Genomic DNA, 25,995 nt, shown 5'->3' on the forward strand with positions numbered 1-25,995 from the left:
GGTCGGGGGCCTGATCTTCAGATTTCCTTCCACTGGCCTCTCATAGAGTACCCATCCCGGGGGGTCCAACAGTATACCTGGCCCTCCGTGTAATCTGCCTCATCATGGAGGAATTTGCCTTGCTTCCATCTTGAGTCTGAAGTGACGCAGGCTCTCATCTAACTTGGACTGCGCAGCCTGATGTTATTCCCCCGGAATTATTATGGCTAGTGTCTTTTGTTCTACCTCATCCATTTTCAAACTGATCAAGGGCGTTTCTTGTTGTAGCCTTTCCATAATCAGGACCGTAATATCCAGTGAGCATTTGTTGAGGACTGCTTCCCATCGATATTGAGTTCCATCTTAGAAAATATCTTATCTTTATCTCCCTGTTGTACATTACATTTTGTACTATCAATTATCTGGAAAGTTATGCTAGATTCCCTATAATGTTGCTCAATCAGCAATGGCTGATTTACTATTTACCCTTCCAACTGTGTTCTAAGAAACTGACTCCTGCACACCGTGTGGCCTTGCCTACATATTGGGCCATGCATATGCAGGTAGCCAAATAGATGACCCATTTTGACAGTCAATTAAATTATTGTTTGATGGTATAATGTTTACCTGTATAAACTGGTGAATCTAGATGAGACATTCAATATTGTACATGTTTTACATCTTGACCACGTTTGTATGCACATTTATATCTCAGCCAAGCTGAATCCATATTCTGTTTCTTGGATTCATACAAACAAAGATGTCAGGGATTTCCCTTTCTGATCTAGAACATCTTTTAAAACCGGATCTTGTAGCAATATACCCCAGTCTACGAATACTCCATTGTATATAGGAAGCATCTCTAGTATAGATACTAAAATCCAGTTTGGACACTTGTTCTTGCGCTCAGGATCCTGAGATCACTTTTCTTTTTACTATTATAACTCAATTAAAACTCAATAGAATAATCTATCTGTGGAAACAGCTTTATCATAGGCCGATTTGATATCTTTCATATCATAGCTGCTATCTATGAACCTATCCCAAAGTTCCATAGCCCTCTCCTGAAAAGCATCCCATGTAGAACATATACGATTTACTAAATTTTAATTAAATAATTATTATTTAGTTAACTGTAAAATAACAACTGTATCTTGTACTTAAAGGGTCAACCCCAAAATAAAAATGTGTTTAATAAAAGAAAACAATCCTAAGCAACTTCCCAATATATACTGTATTCGTTAAAATTTATTTGTAAGAACAATTGCTATTGAAAGCAACATTTGCTTAACTCCTGGTTGTTACTTTTTAAATAATGTTGCAAAAGTCTTAGTTCCCCAGCAAAGACTGGTCTGTTAATCAATTGCCTTGTCTTGCATTATATCAACAGTCTTAGACATCAGGGCAGATAATAGAAAGGGACAGACAATAGCAATACATATACAAATAACAAATAAAATCTGTAATGTATATGGAAAAGGTGCTTAGAACTATGTTTTCATTCCCTTCCCATGAATTGGAAGTAAGACAACAAACTGCACTTGACACTAAAACACTATCTGAACCGATAGAAAGGAGGAGAGAAGTCAAGGTACTGTTAAACAATCAGAATAAGAATACCCTCAATAAGTATGGCAATAAGACAGGCAGACTTTTGGCAAATGCTTTCAAGCAGAGATATTCAGATCAATACATACATAAAATTAAATATCAGAAAGGTGAAATCCAAGTAATACCACAACACACGGACATGGAGAAGGCCTTCGACAGGATCAACTAGATTTTCCTGGACTATGGCCCTCGATAATATTGGCATAGGCTCATGGTTTGAGTAAAGTTATGGCATTATACACACAGCCCTCAGCAAAAGTAAAAGGGAGGTTGTCAGACCCCGTCACAATCAGTAGGGGTCCAAACGGGTGCCCATTGTCCCCTTTATTATATGTGTTATGTATGGAGTTCCTACCTTTTATTTGTAATAACCAATCCACACATCTCTATTTCAAATCTGTTTCAAGAGCTGAAGATTTATGGCTCACTTTGTAACTACAAAATAAACATGGACAAATCTGAAGCAATGCCAACGTTTATCCCCCAAAAGCAAATAATGCAATTGTGCAAAAATTTTGCCTTTAAATGGAGTATGAAAAAGACTAAAAATCTGGGGATCCTAATACCATCCAGGCCTACAAAATACATATATACTTAACTATAAACCTTTGGTACATACCATAGAAACCCTACTCAGTACCTGGGATAAAAATTACTTTACTTGGTCAGGAAAAATAATAAAAATAAACATTATTAAAATGTTCGTCCTACCAAAGGTATTATACAATTTCCAGACTTTACCTATACCTGTTCCAATAACCTTTTTTAAAATGCATAACAAAATATCAACAACTTTATTGTGCAAATCCAGACTTACAGGGGGCATGGGTCTACCAGACTTTTTAACTTACTACCAAGCAAGCATTCTAGCTAAAGCAGCGGAGGAGTTAACGGCCTTTCTTCAGAACAAACATACATCTTTCATAAACACCTGGGTTTCATACTTTACATCCCAATACCAATATACCTTCTTTCCAAGTGATAAGTTATACACACACATCGTTGGCACTACCTCTACTAATTTTGGTTTAATATTGTTAATATTGAAATTATTAGGTTGAGATTTCAGTTTAATTAAAGATTTCTATACTGCACGACAACTTAAATATGACAATATGCATGTATTGTACTTTTTGATGAAAAATAAAAGTTGAAATACAAAAAAAAAGATGTAATTAATCCTTATTGCGAGCAAAACAATAATATTGGCTTTAATTCATGTTTAAGTGTTATTTTAGTAGACAAAGTATGGGGATCCAAATTACGCAAAGATCCCTTAACCACAAAACCGCAGGTCCCAAAAATTTTCCATACCTGTAGTTCAATTGTCCATATTGAAAGTAACTTATTCCAGTTAAGAAAGATTATTGGGCGAATGTAATAAAAGTCGTAGATAAAAAAAATTTGCACCAATAAGAATAAAAAAATCGCATTTCGCATTGTAATATTCTTCCTTAACCTGTAATTGCATTGCAAATTTTAATTGCACGCTTTTAAGAAGTGCTTGAAGATGCGATCTTTTGGAGCAAACAGCTTTTCAGTAAGAAGTTTTATTACATTCACTGTGCATTGGAGCAAAATATAAAATGTGAAAACATTCTACTTTCGGAAGTGGTCGCTAAACAGTTTCCGAGGTCACAAAAGCTATATTAAATTTGCGCAATTGAACATTTGTACTAGGATGAAAGGTAAAATGGGTGCAATTTGACTGTTATTTAGTGGCTGAGATTGTAATTTCGTCAATCAGAAATTTCACAGTGTTGAAAAATTGGGGAACATATGCTGCATAGCTTGTGCTCATGCCATACAGGTTAATAAAGAACAGGTATGGGACCTATTATCCAGAATGCTCAGGATGTTAAGTCTGCTAAAATCATTTAAAAAATTAAATAAACCCATTAAGATGGTTCCAATAAGTATTAATTACATCTTAGGATCATGTATAAACTACTGTTTTATTATTACAGAGAAAAAATAAATCATTTTTATATATTATATTGTATTTAGGTTCTGTAGCCACTGGATCTGCTTTCTCTGTAGCTTTGCCACTAAGGTGTTGTGTAGTGTTATTTTTTTGAATTGCAACAAAGACAAACAAAAGCTCCAGCACCTTTAAATTGCCTTGCTGACTTGTGCAGCCCCTATGATTTGTCACTGTTAATTTGTCATTTATCGGATTAACACTTTATATTACCAAAAAACAGAGGAGTGTTGAAGACTGCGTCAGGCCTCTTATTAAATCATGACTGGATTAAGCAGAACTGTTTTTAGCAGGATTTAGATGGACGTCTGTACTATTCTAGTGACTTAGTAAAGGCAATTTGCTGCCCTGTGACCCATTCAATGGATTGTCATGAACTTAAAGGGGAACTATCACAAAAATTAACATTTAATATACGCTTCATCATACTAAAATAAGAAACATTCTAAATACAATCAATTAAATATTCTGCATTGTTTCTGAAATAATCACGTTATATTCACTATTCCTCTCTCAGCGTCTGTTTCTCTTCATTCTGTCTTCATGCTGCAGTTGGGTGTGAAATAATAATTGATAGTTAGGTCCAAAATATCTCATTGGGGGACTCCCTTTCCTAGCAGATGAATTAGAGCTCACTCAAATAACTGATTCCAGTATAGACAAAATCTAACAAAATAACTGCCTTTTGCACAAATCCTGCATGTAGAGAGACATAATGTCTAGTGATTTTAATAGAGTGAGTTCTAATACATCTTCTAGGCAAAATGAGCCCCCCCTATAAGATATATTGGATCTGTCAATAAATATCTGACACCCAATTGCTGCATGAAGACAGAATGAGGAGAAACAGATGCCAAGAGAGGAATAGTGAATATAAACTTGATTATGCAGACTATTGAATTAACTGTATTTAGAAATTTTGTTATTACAGTATGCTGAAGCTTATATTACATTTTTATTTGCACGATAGTTCCCCTTTACTGTTTTTAGGCATAGTTTCTTAAAGGTGCAACTCATAATCATAGTTGGGATTGTGACTTTTATTACTATTACATGCAGTGCTGTTTAAATTTTCACCTGTAGAGGGTGTAGCACGCTCTGGTACAAGGAAGCCTTGATTAAACTCCTGTGGTTAGTGCTCCCTTTATGTGGTGCCTCTAAGTACTCTGTATTGTCCATTCCTACACAGGCCAAAGCTGCACAAATTTGATCAGAATTTCACAGTAAATTTAACCTCCTGTATCTGGCAAAAAAAAAAAATCACACTGGAATTTTGTGTGCTTCTTTTTTAATTAAAAGAGCACTAATGTTTATTTGATATCATTAAAATTAATATTCCAAAGCCTGAATCTTGCTCAATATTTATTTTTGGGCCATTAAGGTTACTGACAGAACTAAAATGCCCCCCTCTCCCAATGTTTAATATTTGAATAATCTCAGTACTTCTGTAGTGGCTCTAGTCACAAGTAAGAGATGAAATTTTACTGAATAGCTATGTTGCATGGTGGCGGTTATTTTTCCCTTCATCACGATATCAAGCATCCCCCTTTCTCCTTAAAGGGATTCTTATCCTCTGGCACTCCTTTTATCAAAGGATCTTCCGTCATACGGGATTCAGTGTATGATTTAATTTCAGGTAATGATTTGGAAACCTAAAAAAAAAATACAGAGTTACAAAATAAATACAAAACAGACCAGTTGTGTTAACCAGAAGTGCTGAAGAAAGGTACCAAAAGAGGATGTTTTGTTTCACATATAGATTAAATGGAAGGGCATTTGTTCTTCCAGGTAATTTGTAGTTTTTTAAAATTATTTTACTCTTTGTTCATCAGCTTTCCAATTTGCTTAGGTCTACACTACATTAGCAACCAGGGAGTGGTGTGAATGGGAGACTGATATATGAATATGAGAGGGCCTCAATAGAAACGTAGTTATTAGAAGTGAGAATAACAATAACTAAGCCTCATAGCAATAGTCATCTGGCTGCTGGGGTCAGTGACCCCCCATTTGAAAGGTGAAAAGAGTCAGAAGAAGAAGGCAAATAATTAAAAAGTTACACAAAATAAATAATAAAAACCAATTGAAAAGTTGCTTAGAACTGGACAAACTAAAAGTTTACTCAAAGGTGAACTACCCCTTTAATGCTATCTTATCTACTATCGCCTTACAGTGCAGACATACAATTAGAGTGGTAGTAGAGGGGAGATTAGCCAACTCACGAGGAAACTTCGGGCGACTTCTGAAAAACGAAACTATCCGAATGCCATCCCGCCGCAGATTCACATTCTTGCTGCGGTAAGGTGTTTCATAGAGATTAGTCACCCGAGGTAGAGGAGATTTGCCACTGGGCAACTAATTTCCCAGAATATTCACGTGTGCCACCAGCCTCAGTAAGGTGCAACAAGTTAGCCCCATTTATTGTCCACTTCCTTTAATGCTACATTTTTGCCAACTTTTAAAATTAGTCAGGGAAAGCCAAGGATAAAGCAGAAAAGTTACGGTGAGGAGGGCTAAGTGCAGCCAAAGAGTGCTACCATTGGGCAAAGCATGAACCTCTTTGTAATTTTACACTGAGGAACATTATTAAAGGAACAGTAACACCAAAAAATTAAAGTGTATAACAGTAATGAAAATATAATGTACTGTTGCCCTGCACTGGTAAAACTGGTGTGTTTGCTTCAGAAACGCTACAAACAGTTCATATAAACAAGCTGCTGTGTAGAAATGGCAGAAATGTAAAAAGAAAGCTATATGGCACAGGTTACATAGTGGATAACCGATAACACATTTATGTTCTATGGAGCTTATCTGCTATCTGCTGTGTAACCTGAGCCTTTTCTCCTTTGAATGGCTGCCCCCATTGCTACACAGCAGCTTATTTATATAAACTATAATAGTGTTTCTTAAGCAAACACAGCAGTTTTACAGTACAGGACAATACTGCATTATATTTTTATTACTTTAAAACCATTAAATTTTTGATGTTACTGTTCCTTTAAATCGGTGCAATATTTGCATCTTTACTTCTGAAAGGCCAAACCTCTCTGGCATCTGCTTGTTTTACACCCAATTATGCTACTGACCTGTTGCTGGTTGGTGAGCTGGTTTGCCACCAATTTTTTTTTTGAACATTACATAACTTTTCCAGTCTTGTTGACCCTGTTGCAAAATTTTGAAACGTGTTGCTGGCACCAAATTCAAAATGAGCATATATTACAAAAAAAAATATATTACAAAATTTCATGTATGTGTTGGTTCATTCTTCGTAGAATTGTTATCTGCAGCTGTGATACTCTGAGCAAATGATAATGAAGCACAATGCTACCCTGCCCAGGGTTCTGTTTTGGTATTAATCCATCTCTGGGCTGAATCATTTCAATGAATCCATTTAAAACCATAATAATATGATTAATTGTTTTTTTTATTGATTTTGCTTACTGCTGATCTACTTTTCTGATTGCCTGCTGTATTTACAAAGCCTTGTTCGTCAGAGCCATTGTTTTCAAGCAAGCTGCAGGTAAAGCTGGCCTTAGATGTAAAGATTTTTAAAAAATCCGATTGTCATCGTATGTCGAAATGATCGTACGATCGTACGAATTGTCCATCAACTAAAAAAGACCATTTCAGATGAAATTGCTAGGAAAACAAAGGGTAGCTGTTGTCCCTGCAAACATAGAAAGATTGAACTGGGACCGATAAAGATTTTTTAACCTGGCCGATCAATTTTCTGACAGATGTCGGCCAAAAAATCGTAAGATGTACGATCGTTCGAATCCCAGTAACCGCACGATAATTTCGAAGGATTGGTCGGACTTCGCTAAAATCGGTCATTCGGCAAGGAAGATCTTTGCGTCTATACCTTTAGACATAACGTGGGCTTAAAGTTGGCTATACACTGGCCAATAAAAGCTGCATATTGGCCCATGTATGATGCTTGCCTGAACAATATGTTTCGAGATTTCATCAAATTCATCAAATATGAATAAGGGATATATCCTTAATTATAAGAATAAACACAAATCCTTACAATGAATTATGCTGTAATATACTTAACATTTTTATAGGAAATAAAATGCCCCTGTTGTAAAATAAGAAAATATTATTAAGAAGTTCAATGACAATACAAATATTTAAAAGCTTTGTTATATCAAACATTAAAGAACTAGCGGTATGATAGCTTGGGGGTTCAAAACAGGCATTCCCGTCCATCATTGCCTCCTGTCATCTTTTGTATGAACGAAATCTGTATAAATAATCTATTGTACAGCACTGCAGAGTATGGTGTCGCTCATAAATAATTGAACAGCGAAAAGGCATAAACAGTGAAACCTCAATTTTACATACTCTGATTTTACATTTTCCCTCATTTTAACCACCTATATATATAGCATAATACATTTCCCATATTTTACATTTATACCTGGATTTTGCACCATTTTTTTCCTGTTACCCTGAAAGGCATAAAATGGGGGTTTTATTAAATGTCACATCAAACTGAATATTTGTGATGAAATATATGTATGTATGAAATAATGAGTATATACAGCAAAACTGAATTCATAGACACATAAGAAGTGTAGGGAAATTGATATTGCCTTCATAGAGCAGTGGTATAAAACCTTTTAAATTCCTAGGTCTTCACACCTATAATAAAGATTTTGTTATTGGCATATAAAAATGTGTGTATAAGGTATTGGCATAACCTTCATAGTGCTTCATTTTCTCTATTCTAAAAGAAATTCCTCCATAGGTAACACAACAGGGGCTCTATATAGTTAACTAGTTGGGGATATCGGTTCTCTATCACTGGTATAGTAGATAAAACTCTGATTACCATTATCCTCTCAGTTTTGACCTCTTTTCTTAGCTGTTCCACTTCCATCTTTAGCAGATCTTTCTCTGTCATGTCTTGAGCCATTTCTGTGAATTACATCAGCAGGAACAAAGATCTTTTATAGTAAATGGGTTTTAAGAAGTCTTGCAGTGAAATGTGGGGACAGCGGATTGCAAAGTAAGGCCTTCTAATCATGCTGTGAGTATGCTGGAAATGTAGGTCCAAGGTGATGAGGTTGATGTAAACAAAATTCTTTCAAGCAGTTTTCATGTATTGCAAATGGATGGGCGTAATTGGTAGCTAGTTAGTCTCAGTCTGCTCTAACATCTGACCCTTTCTGCTTTTGTTCACTTAATAAAAACTAAAGACAAGGGGCCTCTTTCTAATCCTAATCTGATAAATGGCTTTAATGTCTAACCCGATTATAGTACGGAAGGAGGTTATTGTATTTATTTAGCTGTGGCCCAATAACACAACCGTATCTGCTCTAATTGTAATTCAAAAGTTATATTTCCAAAGCAATTGTTTGTATTATATATCGGGAAGACTATTGGAGACATGATTGCTCATATCAATAAATCCATTTCTTTCTTGAGTTTCAAGGGGTATTTATCTTGCCTAATCCCACATGAACTTCTCTTCAGAATGGGATTTACTTTACCCACACTCTTTCCGGTTGTGTTATGCTTGAGCAGATTACAGAACCCAGGCCAGAACATAAGAAGGGCTTCTGTGACACATTTGTGGCCAAAAATATTAGCACGTTTGTTTTTCAAATAATGCACCAGTGCTGCTAATTTCAAGATTTTCCTTTAATTTATAGGTGAACTCACTGGTGATGAGTTGCAGGTTCCTGCAGTATAAGTAGCACCCATTCAACCAGTCTGAATTGTCTGAATACCGCAAACTGAACATGAAGAAAAACTTGAGACATGAGACAGAATAGTGTAAAGGTGGCCATAGACGTAGAGATCGCCAAACGAGCGGATCTCTCCCGGATATGCCCACATTTAAATGGGCGATACCGGCCTAATCTGATCGTGGCTCTAGGGCCCAACGATCAGATCATAATTCTTCCGATATGGGAGGTCGGACCACATAAATTCACAGATGCGGCCGCCATCCGATGGCATTTTTTAACCCGCCAGATCGCTGGGCGACTTTCGGCCAGATATCGATCGGGGAAGCCCGTCGGATGGCCCCATACACGGGCCAAAAAACTGCTGACTTGGTCTGTCGCCAGCTTTTATTTGTCCGTGTATGAGGGCCTTAAGAAAGCATGGACAGTCTGAAGGCTACAAGTCTATCTCCAGAAAGCTTTCTGTTCCTGTGTTGACTGTACAAATTATGTAGTTTGAAGCCCACAGCACTTTAGCCAATTTCTCTGGCCATACATAAAAACCTCTATCCCCTGCTGCACATATTTAAGCTTTCCTTCAGACACAAGTTTCCTTTGGGATGTTAGAAGTCACTGGAAGAGCCCACTGCTGATAGGGAAACTGGAGTGCTCCAAAATACATGTGAACAAACCAAGGAAGAATGCCCTTTAGACAGGTGAAATGAAGTTAAAGGGGCTCAAATTTTTTCAATTCAGTTGGTTTCACATAGTTTACCAGAAATACTTTTTCCAATTATTTTCTGCATCCTATGTCCCACCATGGCTCCGCCCCTCCCACTCAGGAAGCCTGATGAACAGGGCGTCCAGCGGATACTGCAGCTGCTTAAAGAGTCTCAGTACCCAGACAATAACATGCAGTAAGCCGTGCAACAAGCATCCTTCCTAAAAGTAGTGTGTAAGAGTAGAGCCCGTGTGGGGGGGGGAATAATTCGCCTAATCCTCATGGACTAACCAGTTCCATAGCACATATCCAGGGATATCATATGTGCATAAAGATTTGGGATCATCTCTACATATTGATATCAGCTGTGATAGCACACATTCATCCCTCTCAATATGAACATTCAGGCATGGGACTGTTGTGATTAAGGCCTGGTATATTGCATTTCATTTCACCAAAGCTAGAGCTGGCCTAGTTGCCTCAAACAATACAACATAAACTGCATAATTCATATACAGTTCCAATAAATATTGGTAAAACAAGTCAACCTCTCAACACTTTGGGGGCCTGAAAAATAATTTGCTGTAGGGCCCAGTGATATCTAGTTAAGCCACTGAATGGTAGTTTTATTATTAGAGGGCCACATCAATAAGTGCAATATCCAGTGGTCTCAGAGATGATTTTGGTGTACATTATTAAGAAATGAAATGCCAATTAATGGTTAGGAGCTCCAGCACTTAATATTAAATAAAATGTTAACGTGCCATAAGACACTGCTTTGCATGCTTCAATTTTAGACATTAGACAGATGAAAAGAAAAATGCTGAAAACAGTGTTCCACTTATGGACCAGAAAAAGAGTGTCATTGATTATATAAAACATTTTTAAAAAATCATACCACGTGGGTGCTTGGAATTTTTCCTGGCCCATTCATGCATAGCTCCTTGTGGACTTCAATAAACTCACATATACCTAAGTTTCTTTCAGACATCACTAATAAATGCACAAAGAGGCAGAAGACCATAGGGAATATGGGACTGGAGACAAACAATTGACTCAGAAAACTAATCCTGAATAGCATGCCCAGACTGAGATTCAAACAAGATTTGGCATTTTGTGTACACAGAGGACTGCTCTGCACAGGCCCAAATAAATGTGATGATCTATGACATTTCTCTGCAGGTACAGTGACCCTATAATTCAATACTCTTGTGAAAAAATGTGTGTTTTGATTAAATTGGTATGTTATTTAGAGGTGTAATCACAAAGTGGACATGGTCATAAACATTTTGCCACACTGTGCTCTCCAGATCTTTTTGTCCCTCTTTATTTTTCAAGGAAATTAATAGCAAAGTCTGTCATTGTTTCTCAGCTCTGTCTGATGTAGCTTGCTCCGGTGATCAACTGCACAACTACAATGTATATGACAATGTGTCTGGTCAACAGGGTAGGAAGAGATATGCTGATCCCCCATTTGGTCACTGCTGTTATTCCAGAGAGGCTTACTGCTATAGCTTCCACAGCAAAATATCATGTTGCAGTGCATTATGGATTATTTTTTTCATCAACTGAGAAGCGGTTTCTGTAGAGCTGGTCAGTGCCAGCAATTCACATAGGGAACACAGCATTACTTCTGTGACTAACAAGCAGGGGCGCCATCAGGGGGGCACAGGGGGTACAAGTGTACCGGGCCTAAAGTGGGGCCTGGCTGTGCTGCAGTTTTTGAAATACCCGGACCCCCCTTTGCAGCGCCAAAGCTGTGCCGCCTGAAGCCGCGGAAAGACCAAGACTCATGAAAAGAGCCGAACCTGAAGCCCTGAAGCCGCGGAAATACCCAAAGTCACGAAAACAGCCGAACTTGAAGTCCTGAAGCAACGAGTTCAGTACTGAACAACAATTTGTGTTTTTTTTAAAGCCCTAGCCACCAATGTATTATTTTAATACTCTACAGGCCCCTGCCACCAATGTTTTTTTTTATTAAATATTCTCGGGCCCCAATGTTTTTTTTAACTTGTAAGCCCTGACGCCAAATTTTTTTTTAACTTATCGGGGGCTCTGACCACCAATGATTTTTAAAAAACTTTTATGGGGGGCTCTGGCGCCACCGTTTTTTTACTTATAGAGGGACCCTGACCATCAATGGCTTTTTATAATTTGTGTGTAGGCAGGGGCGATCCTGGTCACTCCGCCGCCTGAGGCAGCAGCAGTTGCTGCTGCCCCCCCTCCCCAGGAAATTCGCTCTTAAAGTACCAGAAGCAGCATTTTTGCTGCCCCTGGTACCTAGTGGGGCGCTGCCACCTGAGGCGACAGCCTCAACTTGCCTCATTGGCGAAGCACCCCTGTGTGTAGGGGAGTTTACCATTGTTAGCGCAGATGTCTGTGTGGTCTTTTAACTGTGGTGTGGGCGGGATCTGGGGGTGGGGTTTGGGGGCTGGCATGGGTGGGGCACAGGGTGCCCCAAAAATTTTGTTGTACGGGGCCCCGTGATTTCTAATGACGGCCCTGCTAACAAGTATCTCTGCAATGATGGTTCACCAGGTGCTATCTCTAATACATGCTGGTGTTGTTGGTAGCTAAAGGTGCACTGCATTTTACATACATACCTTGTTTTTTTAGACTCTCTCATTCTACATTCTATAATTTAAACCATGCACGGTCAGTGACTCTTGATACTAGGCATCTGGCCATATAAACCACATTAGATTTAAATGGCAATTGGAGAATAGCAGAACAAAAATGTTAGGTCAAAAGCTAGTTGCAAGCAGCATTACAATGCCATTATTTTCATCGGTGTTTCTCAGCAATTATTTCTTCATTGCTTAGGGCGCCCCTAAACTTTACAAACAAGACATATTTCATGAAACTGCTTATCAGTCAGTGCTTCACTGCTCTCCCTATACTTCTGGCCAAGTGGTATAATTAGCAGTGGCGGTACCCGAGTGCAGGATGTGCATTTAGCCCCCCTCCAGATTTGTGCTCCAGATGCATGCATACAAAGACTTCCATGCCTTATTGTACCTCCAGCAGAACCCAAGGGTAGTTACACCACTGCCTGATCACCCAGAAAGGGTGTGCTTCTTCTATTGTTCTACAATTCTTCTATTGTTTTGGGCTTTCTGTACCAGCCCAAAGCATTCACAGGCCTTTAACAGAGAAGATATGTCTCTGAAGATGCCCCAGTAGCTCCCCATCTTCTTGTTTTATCCTGATGTTTTAGAGGACATGAAAGTATCCAAAAACCTGTGGAACCAGTGAGGAGCAAATACATGTGCAGAACCTTGTAAAATAGGTCACCTTGTTCTTTAAACAGTGCCTCACCCAGTTCAAAAGCCTACTAAGCATGTGAGATCTGCTTCTTATAATGTTGTTCTACTTTTCATCTTAGCAGTCTTGTTTGGACCACATGTTAACGTAGATTTTCTATGTACTTACACACAAAGGAAAGTGGCCTTGAAATATAATTATGGTAATTTACCATTAAGGTCTTGCAGGTATTGTAGATGCTGATGTTATTTTCCAAAAAGTTACACAGTAAAGTTGGGTTGAAAAAAGTCCCATGTTTTCTCTCTCCAGGCTAACACCAATGCTTGGATTTTGAGTTATTTAGCTTTTTACTCAGCAACTCTCCACTTTGCAATTTCAGCAATCTGATTGCTAGGGTCCAAATAAATGTAGCAATCATGCATTGTTTTTAGTAAGAGACTGGAATATAAATAGGAGAGGGCCTGAACAGAAAGATGCATAAGAAGTAAGTAATGTGTAGCCTTACAGAGCATTTTTGGAGTCAGTCATCCCCATTTGAAAGCTGAAAAGAGTCAGAAGAAGGAGGCAAATAATTCAAAAAACTATGAAAAAAATGGAGATCAATTAATAAGTTTCTTAGAATTAGTCATTCTATATTATGTGCCAAAAGTTTAAATTAAAGGCGAACCACCCCTTTAAGGAGAACTAAAGCTTAACTAAAGAAATAGGCTAGAAATATTGTACATTATGTTTTGGGCTTGAGTACTAGCCCAAGGCAACCACAGCCCTTTAGCAGGAAAGATATGTGCCCCAAAATATGTCCCAGTAACTCCCCATCTTCTTTTCTGCTGATTCACTGCACATGCTCAGTGCTGATGTCAGTTATTGATCTTAGGGGCCGATTCAAAATATACCCTAGAATATAAATGTCACAATATAAGGCTGATTAGTAATTAATACAGATAATTGCTACATGGCAGCACAGAAACCAGTGCAATTAGCGTCAGAATTTAATAATCAGCCCTGTAGCATCAGCTTATATTACAGACAAACCTCATTTTCTGCTTTTTAATTTGTGACTACCCCTAAGCTTAGCTTCTCAACAGCTGATCAGAGCCCACTGAGCATGTGAGTGTTGCAGACACTTTCCAAGATGGTGACCCCCTGTGACAAGTTTGAAGTCCTGGATCATTGCTGCTATTGAGATGCTGAAACTTTAGACTGGTGCAATAAGTTCAGTATATAAAACATGGCATTTTATCCCTATTCATTTTAGGGTTTAATTCTCCTTTAAAGTTGTTGCTTATTTTTACATTCCTGGCTTAGATGCAAGTTTTAGTTGTACTGACAAAACAGGGCATCCTGAAGGCTGCCAGTCCACATAGGGGCTACCAAATAGCCAATCACAGCTCTTACTTGGCACCCCAGAAACTTTTTGCATGCTTGTGTTGCTCACCATCTCTTTTAACATTTGATTTATGGCTCATGGGTAAAAAAAGGTTGGGGACCTCTGGTATATACTCAGGGCTGTGAGGTCTTTGTTTTTGTTTTTGCATATCCCTATTGCTCTGTCACCTTGTGCTGCTAGGTCAAGAGTTAATAACCAAAGCTCCACCATCAGTTACTCATTAGCATGCCATCAACCTCTGCCCTGTCTGTAATTGCTTATATACCAGTTATTTTCCCCGTGACTCAAGTTCCTCAACAATGCTGGGTAACGTTAGATTTCCTACTGCCCAGGAGGCATTACCTGGTAGAAGCGATGCCCTACAAGTAGCGGGTAAGGACTTGCCCTATTCGGAAATGGTAGTTGATGTTCTGTCTGTGGTAGGGTACTGTGTTTGATAGGATTTTGGTTTCCCTGCAGGCAGTATATACATGCAGTATGCACACAATACTTAGTGTGCACACAGCTCTGGCTAAAGTCCATTAGGATAATTCAGGCGTTTATCATATCATTGTGTACCTAGCTGACTGGCCTGAAATCAGGCATAAGTCAATCAGGTTCAACATTTGCTCAATCTCTTTTAAGCTGGTTAAAGACAAATAAACAACCCATGAGGCCTCTCTAATTCTATCTCCAAGTAGGGTGTTCTATCCTACCTGGCAGTCTGCTCACATTTTCACATCATTAAATTGTTTGTGCTAAGGGTAATGTGTTTAACTTAATTGCAGTTCCATTCTTTTATTCTGTCAACCACCTTTCTTGTATTAACAGCATAAGCCCAATATTCGTCAGCCCTATCTGTTGCTTGTGACATTTATCACATTTTCACTAGAATGTGCTAATTTATTAAAGGGACAACATGTTAACTGGTTCTGATTCTGAAAACAACAGATGTTGCTTATGGCTTTTAATTGTGTCTCTTCAAACGTTATTGCTTAATAACATCAAACAAGTATTCTACCTTTTTTTATGCAAATATAATTATACATTTATTATAGGCCTATCATAGAGGTGCGGCCCTAGTAATGGGCCCGTGGGTGTCTATATAGAAAATATGGACAAATGACCACATATGAAAACAGTCCAAATTCCAGAACCCACCAGCACACCCTGGCCTCTCCAGCATAAGTTGGCCCGGTGCACAGTCAGAAGGGATCGGCAACCCCAATTGTAGTCAGCGTAATAAAAGAAAAACTGGCACTCAGAGCTCAATGCATGCGGGCAAAGCCCTGCGTGTTTATTACAATGTCATTGTAATAAACACGCAGGGCTTTGCCCGCATGCATTGAGCTCTGAGTACCAGTTTTTCTTTTATTACACATATGAAAACACTCATAGTTTCCAGTAGCAAGTGCATCAGCTGAGTTGGCAACATTCCCTCTAATTTCTTGAAAGGTGTGAATAAAATATTCAACGTTCTACACACGTTCTAGAATCACAACTTGTGCTAACAATTTAGTTTTGCAGGAAAATAAAAGGGAAAAATACTGGTAGCGAGTTTAAAGCAGAATATTTGAGTTATTATTTGACCCATAGCAACCAATCAGATCTTTGCTTTCAAACAGCATGTCAGTTGACATAGGTCACTAGAACTGGAGAACATTTTGCATCTGACATTTTATTAAGGGGCTATATAACTTCTAGTATGATGTAGACACTGATATTGAATTGCTCTTTATTTTTGTGGTTTTTGAATTATTTAGCTTTATTTATTTAGCTCCAGTTTAAAATATCATCAGCAAACTGGTTGATAGGGCCAATATACTCTAGTAAACAGTCATTGGTTTTAATAAGGGACTTGAGGATGAGTAGGAGAAGTCCTGAATAGAAAACTAAGCAGTAAAAATAACAATACAATTGTAATCTCAACGCTCTGGGAGATGGCAAAAGATGAAGGCAAATCATAAAGAAAATAACAATAAAGACCAATTGAAAAGTTGCAAATAAAAATACATTCTAAAACATACTAAAAGTTAACTTAAAATTAAACTACACCTTTAAATGAGGAGCACATCATTCTTCAATACCAATAACTGAAAGACCTATGGCCCTTTACTGTTTCTCCAACAGCAGGGAAAAATTTAATACTTTGCCATTCTGACTGCAACCCCTATGTCGCTGATCTTTTGTGTGTGTGTCACATTTCTGTGTTTTTAGCTCAAAAAACATTGGTAAGTGTTGGCGTCTCCATACAGTACATGTAAAGGAAAGACAGCACTAAACATTATGTACCATTCTTGCACTGGGTGAAATATACCTATGGGGAAATGCTATGGGTTCTACTACCCTAAAGGATTTCTTAGCTCTTTACATAATCCTTGGGATATATGTACAAAGGTACTTGGTACAATAAAATAATTTACCCTGATAACAATTTATTCCTGTATTCCCTCTTGACAGATAAACATATGGTAAATGGGAACTCAACTCTGGAACCATTCCCAGCCGGCACAGAAATAGCATTGTTTGGTGAGTCTTTCTTTAGCTAATGTATATGCATCTGGTAGTTTTAATGTGGGCTGAAATACAGTTTTAGCACACATGGACCATTGCAGGCTTAATATGCCTCATCTGAAAGATAGAATAACCTTACTGCAACATTGAGAATGTTTGGCAGTCCAGTAACCCACTGCACCATTCAGATGTCTGATTTTCCTTGTTGTTTTAATGGCTGAAAAAGTAATGGCTAAAAGCTGCTGTATCAATAAATACAATGACTGTGTTACTACACAATATTGTGAAGTTCGTGGTGATTCCATAAAAAACAATCAATACATTTTTTTTTTTAAATGAATGTGAGTTTGCTAGATGCACTTCATCTTTAATGTCTATCTGTTTCCATAAGTAGTGAAAACATCTTGAAGGGAATCCAACACTAAAATAAAATGGTATATAAAATACATATTTAGCTTACTTGTCTGTGGTCACAGTGAGGATCTCACCATAATACTGTGGCAAAGAGCCTTAGAACACACTGTCTCCTGCATAGTAGTGTTGTGTATCCTTGTAGCGCTTATTAAATAGTCATACATACATACACATACATACTCAGTGTGTGATCAGGAGAGTATCACACCAGTCCACACTATTGATATCCTGTCGGACTCTTTTGATTGATGGTCCTTGAAGAACTGACTTATATGGAACACTGGGTTGTTTGGAACGTGGTGCAAAAACCTCCATGTTTTGCACTTGGGGCCCTGTACTTTCCTGAATTTTCACAGGTATGTATGCTCTATTTATGTGGTGTATGCCACATAAATACAGTGCTTCTGGCATTCAGCAGAACTGCATTCACAAAGGGGTTAAAAGACATAAAAGCATGCCTCTTAGTGCACATCTAAAAGCGATTGCTTTACTTGATTTACATCATGCAGAAGGTAAGTACAGGGCTTTGCTGCAACCTGTGCTCCCTAACTTCATTTTCATTAATACACCTACATGTTTAAGAATGGCTTGGATGATTTTTTGGACAGACATAATATCAAAGGCTATTGTGATACTAAACTCTATAGTTAGTATAGGTATGGGTATATAGAATTTTAATTAAAAGTAGGGAGGGGTGTGTGTATGGATGCTGGGTTTTCATTTGGAGGGGTTGAACTTGATGGACTTTGTCTTTTTTCAACCCAATTTAACTATGTAACTATGTCTCATCCCACCTACTCCTCATGAATACATCACTGCTGTAAGTAGACATAGCTGTATTCATAGGGATAATGCAGATCTATGTGCTCCATTATAGTATACAGAGACCTTTGGCAATTCAGGAAAGTGCAAAAAACATGTGGGTTTACTACCATTTTTGTAAACTTTGCACCTTGCCCGGACATCTAATACATGTGCCTCTATGTGGTTTTTGCCACTTTTCATTTGAAGTAAAACCTCTTACCTATAAAGTAACGCCAGTCCTTATCTGTAATGAGAGATTGTACAGCTAAATCTAATACTGGATTTGTTACAGGAATGGGCTGTTTCTGGGGTGCAGAGCGCTTGTTCTGGAAACAGGAGGGTGTCTATTCAACCCAGGTGGGTTATGCAGGAGGGTACACCCCAAACCCTACTTATAAGGAGGTCTGCACAGGTAAAGTTACAGTCTATTTACTATGTACTATTTCCTCCCTCACACATGGCTCAGTAATGTACATCTATGCAACCTTGCAGCTGTCTATGCCTATTTTAGTGCTTACCAACCTAAGCGTGTGTAAAGAAACACTTACTAGTAGCTGACCTGTTACAAAATAACAAATATTTTAAGCAAGGTGCTTCAGAGTAATGAAATCAAGCATCCATTGTCATAATTCATCTGGATCATGTCCACCACCTCTCTAAATAATCTAATGATGTCTGCACATGTGCTGTGTAGAAAATGGTTCTCAGATCTTTATTCCATAACGATTCCTGGTGGCAATTGGTTTGTTAGGGTTAGTTCACACAAGGAGATTCGGGGAGATTTTGTCGCCTGGCGACCAATTGACTCTTCTTCTGGACGACAATCTCCCCTCGTGAGGCAACTTTGGAAAACGCATCGCCGCGTGTGCTTCAGCACAGGCGACTTAAATTGTAGCAGATGGGAAGACACGTGAAGGCAGTTCAGGGAGATTGTCGCCCAGAAGAAGAGGCGATTAGTCGCCAAGCTACAAAATCTCCTTGTGTGAACTAACCCTAAAAGTGCAAAATAATCTTTAAATTGCATAAAAAAAAACTCATAAGACTGGGGTTTAGTATTGAACTCTGGGCAGTGGTCTGCACTGGTCTGCATTACACTAGTACCATGAATTTCATAACCGTGTTTGTTTGCTTGTTACCATGCACATGTGGACTAGCTAAAGTGACAATGGGAACATGAGAGTTTTGGGGACATGTGTAGAAAGAGCTGAAAGCACTTTTTTAATCCTAGTCAATGGACATTCTGTGATAATACTATCCATTTATTGAATACACAATGGGTGAAGATTCATTCCTGCTGTTTTTATTCTTTGCTGATTTGCTTTCATTAACTGAGGCAGATAACGACTTTATAATACCAAACTGGTGTACTATCTCATTAGTGACTAGGAACCGTGAACACAAACAGACAAATGCAAATATAACAATCTCCCTGCTTGAAAAAGTGCACATTGGAAACCCAGACAGTGCTTTACAAACTTTTTCCATGTAGTTAGTTAATTACTTGAAACAATACAAGTATACTAAGCATTTCCACTTTTGGCTGATGTTGGTGGTAAGGAGTTTGTGGCCAGTCTGCTGGTTGTTTAAGCATGGTTAACTGCAAACTAAGAAATAATACCTGGGTGCATGCTATGCAAAATAAAGCAAAAAAGGAAATATTTAAATACCTCTCAATAATTCCAATATACTAACACATAAGGATATAAAATATGAAGGTATATTTGCCCTATAACCATACACCTGTAACATTATGAGAATTGGTTTAAAAAAGTCCATTGCCATTTTTACAGGGCTCACTGCACATGCTGAGGTTGTCCGAGTTGTATTTGACCCAAAAGCAATACTTTACAAGGCGCTGCTGAAACTATTCTGGGAAAACCATGATCCTACAGAAGGTAAGTTATTTATCAAGTCCATATTGACTGTGGTCCCTGCCATGAGGTGAACCAGGACTGCCATCAGGGGGTCAACGAGGGCAGTCTTCCCAGGCCCAGACGATTTCTAGTTTTAAGTGAGGCCTGTGAAGCCGAAGAAGGGAGCCAAAACCGCCGAAGCTGCCCAAGGGAACCAACGCATCTAACTAAGAAGCGATATTGCAGAGAAGAAAAAGAGGGGGGCCCTGACCACCAATAATGTTTTTTAACTTGCAGGGGGGACCTTGGCCAGCTAATGTTTTTTTAACTTGTTGGGGTGGCTTTGACCACCAATTATTTTTTTTAACTTTTCGGTCGGCCCTGGCGACCATAGTTTTTTTTTTACTTTAATGGAGCCCCTGAATGCCAATAGAGGGGACCCTCACCACCAATGTTTTTTTTTGTTCATCTTGTGTGTGGGATGGGGGCCCTGGCCACCATGGATGTTTTAATTTGTGGACCTTGTAGGGGGGCCCTGACCACCAATGGGGTTTTACCCAGTGTTTTTACTGTTTTAGCACTCATGTCTTTGTGACCATTTTACTGTGGTGAGGGGTAGGTGGAGCCTGGTGCCCCCTGAATATTTCATTGTGTGGGGTCTGTGATTGCGGCCCTGGGGTGAATTGGGGGTATCTGGGGTAAAGTAGGATCAGGAACTGGGGGTATCTGGGGTAAAGTAGGATCAGGAATTGGAACACTGAGAAAAGCACATTCCGGCCTTATTTTATTTACTGCAGTATCTAATTAATTTACTTGCCTGAAATTTACATTTGGCCACACAGAACCACTGTGCTTGTGCTTACTATTCTCTAAATTAAAAGGGTAGTTCACCTTTACCTTAACTTTAATTTGTTGTAACCATTACTTTTTAATACATTTTTTCCACACCCTCTCCTATTCAACTTGCAGTCTCTCATTCAAACCACTGTATTGTTGCTAGGATAAATTGGACCCAGATAGATGCAACCAGGAGAGCTGCTATATTAAATGATATAAAACCTCCAAGCTAATAAATAAATGCCGTTGCAGATTGTTTGCAAGTATCACTGTGTCATATTAAAAATGAAAGGTGAACTACCAGTTTAGGTGCCATTAGTAAAAGCTTGCAATTTAAGTGGATTGATAACACAAAATAGGTGGGTAGTTAGTGCAGGGCACTAGGGCCATTAGGAGATGTTCACTTTTTAAATGTAAATGTATTTTACTTTATACTTGCAGCCCTTTCAATAGTATTGCAGCTAGTGCAGCTATTTATATGGTCTGGGTCATTGGTTCATTACTGAAGAGACTAGACTTATGGAGGAATTTAGGATGGAATTCCAGAAATAGAAACTGCACAAAAGAAAGGTTTAAAGGGGTTCACCTTCCAACACTTTTTCAGTTTACTTGATTTCAGTTCACCAGAAATAAAGACTTTTTTCAACTACTATTTCTGATGGTTTTTCTAATATTAAAGTTAAAAGTTTAATTTTTCAACTTCTTTCTGAAGCAGCTTGGGGGGGGGGTCGACGACTATGTAACTAACTGTTTAGACTCTGTTCTAAATTGATATATTAGTTGATACATTTATTATCTTTGGCCCTGAGTTTTATTAAAGGCAGCTGTTACAATTGAAACAATAGTTGCTAATATTCTGCAGATGCTGCTGAAAAATGTATCAACTAATGTAGCATTATTTCTAGGGATCTATTTGAAAAAAGCTAAACTTTAAAAAGTTTTTGGAAGGTGAATAACCCCGTTAAAAAAAAGGAAATGGCAGTGGACGTGGCAGGCATGAAAAGGTGATGATTCTAAGAAGAACAAGGAAGACAACCAGGGACATATTGAAATGCAAGCGTAACTATGTTTGAGTATTATGAGGTAAACAGATGTAAACGTAAAAAGAAATGTTATATAAATGACCCATTGCTTAATTATGAGCCTTATAAAGATTTAAATAGTGTATGTTCTAGGGCAGTTGCATATATGGTGTTTTAGGGGCCACAATACCCCACCAAAGGCCTACCGTATAATTGCTCTGCCAGTGTAACTGGGTTCTTGTTTGAAAATGCCACATTTTTCAGAGCAGGAGGATTCTAGCAGCACAGGGTAAGAAACACTACAGTGAAAAGAAGTCTGGGAGGCCAGTTAATTGCATGTTGTGGGAGTCTAGGCGGAAATATAAGCATATGGGTGAATGTTTTAATTTCTTGAGAATGCCATGGATTATTGTAATATTGTGAAGCATAATCCAATAGACTTTAATGGTAGTATTTATGTGATTAGTAAAGGAAAGTCACAAGTCAAAACTTAGCAGCAGTGTCCCGAATCAATAGGGTTCATGAGCATATCATTACAGGTATAGGATCCATTATGCGGAAACCTTCAAATTGCTAGATTGGGATTGCCCATAGGCTCCATTCTAATTAAATAATTCTAATTTTAAAAATATATATCCATTATTCTGTAATAACAAAACAGTACATTGTACTTGATCCAAACTAAGATGTAATTTCATTATATATATATTTCAGCCTATTTCATGGTCATTCCCTATTTCTTTATGGGAACAAAGAGGCTTAATAATGGAAGAATAGAGAATAGTATGTAGAGAAAAAATACAGAGGTTGAGCGAGGAGAGGAGGTATAATAGTTTGGAAAGTGGGCCCACAGCCTAAGATCTTCTGGTGGGCCCCTGGCATCCCAGTCCAACACTGTATATATATATATATATATATATATATATATATATATATATATATATATATATATGTATTATATTATTATAATTTCATAAGGGTGGAATAGGCAAGGTTTAGGTGAACAAACAATTAGTATAAAATAAAAGTCTTCAGCCAACAACCTAAACTTTCATTTGCTTTTGGAACTATAGGCCTTTAAATTGAAGTGAGATTCCCAGGCACATATTGTTCCTAACAAGTAATTTACCTATCTTTTATTTATAGGAATGAAACAGGGAGAGGATGTAGGAACTCAGTACCGTTCAGTGATATTCACCTATGGAGATGTGCAGAGAGATGCTGCTCTACAATCTAGGGATGCCTTTCAAAAAGTATGTGCAGCAGTGCTCAATTCTTTCTACAGGGGGAGCTACCCAACTACTACAGACAGCTAAAAATGATATTGTAATAGAGCTATATGGCCTGTAGAGGGAATACTTGACCAACAATAAAAGTTCTAGAAATGTGAAAGGATTCTCCATTAGAAATATCTACTAGGAATATGATGCATCTGATTTTAATTTAGAATAACTGGTGTTTGCATATTATGAAATGGGTTACAACTAGACAGTACCCCAAAGGCTGGCACATTAAGCAACAATACTTCCCCAAAACACTATTATATTGAATGAAGGCTCTCCTTATAAGGTTACAAAAGTGAATGTAGTAGGATGTTACTTATATGACTTATGGGGAACTATAAATTGTTTATAAAAAGACACTGGTTTAAAGATTATTTACCCATTTTAAGTGCCCACACACTGTCTGATCCTAATTTCATTTGTTGACCGGCTGGTCGAATGAGCAGAAAACATAAAGTTATCCATATATATTTATATGCTAAGAGACACAGGAAAAAGGACATCCCTGCTCTGAAGAGGTTGCAATATGTTTAATATTTATCTGATTGGAGATTCAATTTATATCAGCTTCTTATAAAATGACCCATCTTTTAAAATTACCCAATGAAAGACTAGTCCAAAATACAGAATGCTGAGCAATAACCAGAGATGGAGGTAGAGATATTTTCACCATGACTACAAATGAAATGGATAATATATGTAATTAGGGAGGGCTGTCTAAGAGTAGTGAGTTGCAGTTCACCAACAATTTCAGCATTGCAGGTTGGACATCCCTGATCGATATACTATATTTTTAAACAACCATATCTTTTTTGTGATTTTTACCAGCTTTTTATCCAAAGGGATCCCTGTGTGCTTAGATCTGGTGCAGTTACCTCTAAAGAAAGAAAAAAAACACACAGGAGTGAAAGAAGAAGAGTAAAAGGACAGTCCCCCACAGCTTGGGTTGCCACCTGGCCGGTATTTTACCAGCCTGGCCAGTTAAAATAATGGTTGATCCCAATGTTATTAATAGGGAAAAAAGATAAATATAAATGTTCCAGAAAAGTTGGCAACTCTTCCCACAGCTCACCAGAGAGAAGGTCAAAGTTCCATGATCACTTGGACCAGATTTACAGAGTTTTCATCTGGTGAACTGTACTGTCTCCCTTTGATACAGTATATATACACCAAAGATCACAATCTCAAATGTACAGAGCTGTGTACAGTTAGTAGAGCTCCCAAGAACAAGGTCTAAAGTGTAGGGGAATGAGGTGGTCATGGCTGGTTTAAATATGCTGGGTGCATAGTGTTGACATAAATAAGGATATTAGGATTTTTGTTGATTAGCTTTCTTCCGTTTTTTTTCAGCATAGACTGCCCAATATTTGTGACAGAACTTTATTACAACAACAATTTTCAAAGAATTCTGAGAATCCCTTGGCAAGCCAGGGGCCATATATATCCTTTAGATATTTAGATGTACATCTTTCATGTGGGCCAGCTCCAAGGTGTCCAAGTATCCAAGCATTCTCTGCCTGTATGTCTTTTATAGTCACACTATGACACTTTATACATCTTTTTCTTTATGCATACAGGAACTCAATGGCTGCAGCCTAGGACCCATTACAACAGAGATATGTGCAGCACCTACCTTTTATTATGCTGAGGATTATCACCAGCAGTATCTGCACAAGAACCCAGGGGGGTTCTGTGGATTGAGAAGGACTGGTGCAACCTGCCACTAAATCAATATGCCTGAGATTTCCCACTTTCAGCTTTCCGGTTTGCTGGTGTTACTATAATATCAAAGCTAATTTTCTTTTATTGTCTTTTTCATCAGTTACAGTATACTTATTTTAACCTAATGTGAAGTAAATATGCTGATTTAATAAATGCTGCACATATGAGCATTGGTGTCTTTGTACAGCTGCTACTTACAGTATATGTTTGGAGTATGCATTGAGCATAACAGAAGACGATAAGATAACTGCATGTGATCATCAGACAGAATCAGAGAGTGCCATCACTAACTAGCTTTTATGTAGGCATGCTGGATCAGATATCCTTGGGTAAGAAAGTGGGCGAGTTATCTCCTGAGCCCAGACTGTGAGTGACACATTCGGTGTCCCGCTTCCAGGAAGCACATATGCTGTTTGAGTGCTGAATGCTGACACCCACACACTTCCTGGTGATGTACACCTGTACAAGGCTCTGCAGGTGTCTCCAGACTGTGATGCAATGAATAGGAGTCTGTGCTGTTTTGCACCAAATATACAATAAAAGATCAAACATGAGAAGTCTGACACATTTAGGACAATACTATTACCCAGTTTCAGTGTTTTTTTACAAACTGGCCCAACGACTTTCAGTGAATTGGCTCAAAACAGCTGCTTAATCGAAGATACATTCAGGTTCAAACAGGCTTTTTAGCATACAGGTGCTGGTGGCTATTCTATTTCTCTGTACTTTCTACACTGTAACATGACCCCAAAAGGTTAAGTACTAAATCTGAAATCAAACTGCAGGCAGTGGGATTCCAAAATATACATAACAGAAGTTCTCTCTATGCTGAAGCTGTGGGACGATATATTATTGAGAACTGAGCCAGTTTTATATTGTTACTACCAGAGCTGTATGCACTGCATGTGTTTCCAGCCAATAATTGTAAGATCAGGGTGACTAGTGACCTATC

The 25,995-nt window shown here is 38.2% G+C and overlaps 2 protein-coding genes across 2 annotated transcripts; one reads left to right on the forward strand and one right to left on the reverse strand.

Moving 5' to 3' along the window:
- Positions 1 to 4,852: 4,852 nt before the first annotated feature.
- On the reverse strand, positions 4,853 to 15,067 carry gngt2.1.L (guanine nucleotide binding protein (G protein), gamma transducing activity polypeptide 2.1 L homeolog). The gene is made up of 3 exons (XM_018246422.2): positions 14,958 to 15,067; positions 8,406 to 8,491; positions 4,853 to 5,223 (listed from the first exon to the last, which is right to left on the reverse strand). The coding sequence occupies exons 2-3, from the start codon at positions 8,487 to 8,489 to the stop codon at positions 5,098 to 5,100; spliced, it is 210 nt and encodes a 69-aa protein (XP_018101911.1). The 5' UTR covers positions 8,490 to 8,491; positions 14,958 to 15,067; the 3' UTR covers positions 4,853 to 5,097.
- msra.2.L (methionine sulfoxide reductase A, gene 2 L homeolog) lies at positions 14,704 to 25,210 on the forward strand. The gene is made up of 6 exons (XM_018246421.2): positions 14,704 to 14,987; positions 17,055 to 17,123; positions 18,619 to 18,738; positions 20,117 to 20,221; positions 23,185 to 23,291; positions 24,899 to 25,210. Exons 1-6 carry the CDS (start codon positions 14,915 to 14,917, stop codon positions 25,046 to 25,048), a joined length of 624 nt encoding a protein of 207 aa, XP_018101910.1. The 5' UTR covers positions 14,704 to 14,914; the 3' UTR covers positions 25,049 to 25,210.
- The last annotated feature ends 785 nt before the right edge of the window (positions 25,211 to 25,995 follow it).

This window comes from Xenopus laevis, chromosome 2L (genome assembly GCF_017654675.1).
Source record: "Xenopus laevis strain J_2021 chromosome 2L, Xenopus_laevis_v10.1, whole genome shotgun sequence".
Lineage (NCBI taxonomy): Eukaryota > Metazoa > Chordata > Amphibia > Anura > Pipidae > Xenopus > Xenopus laevis.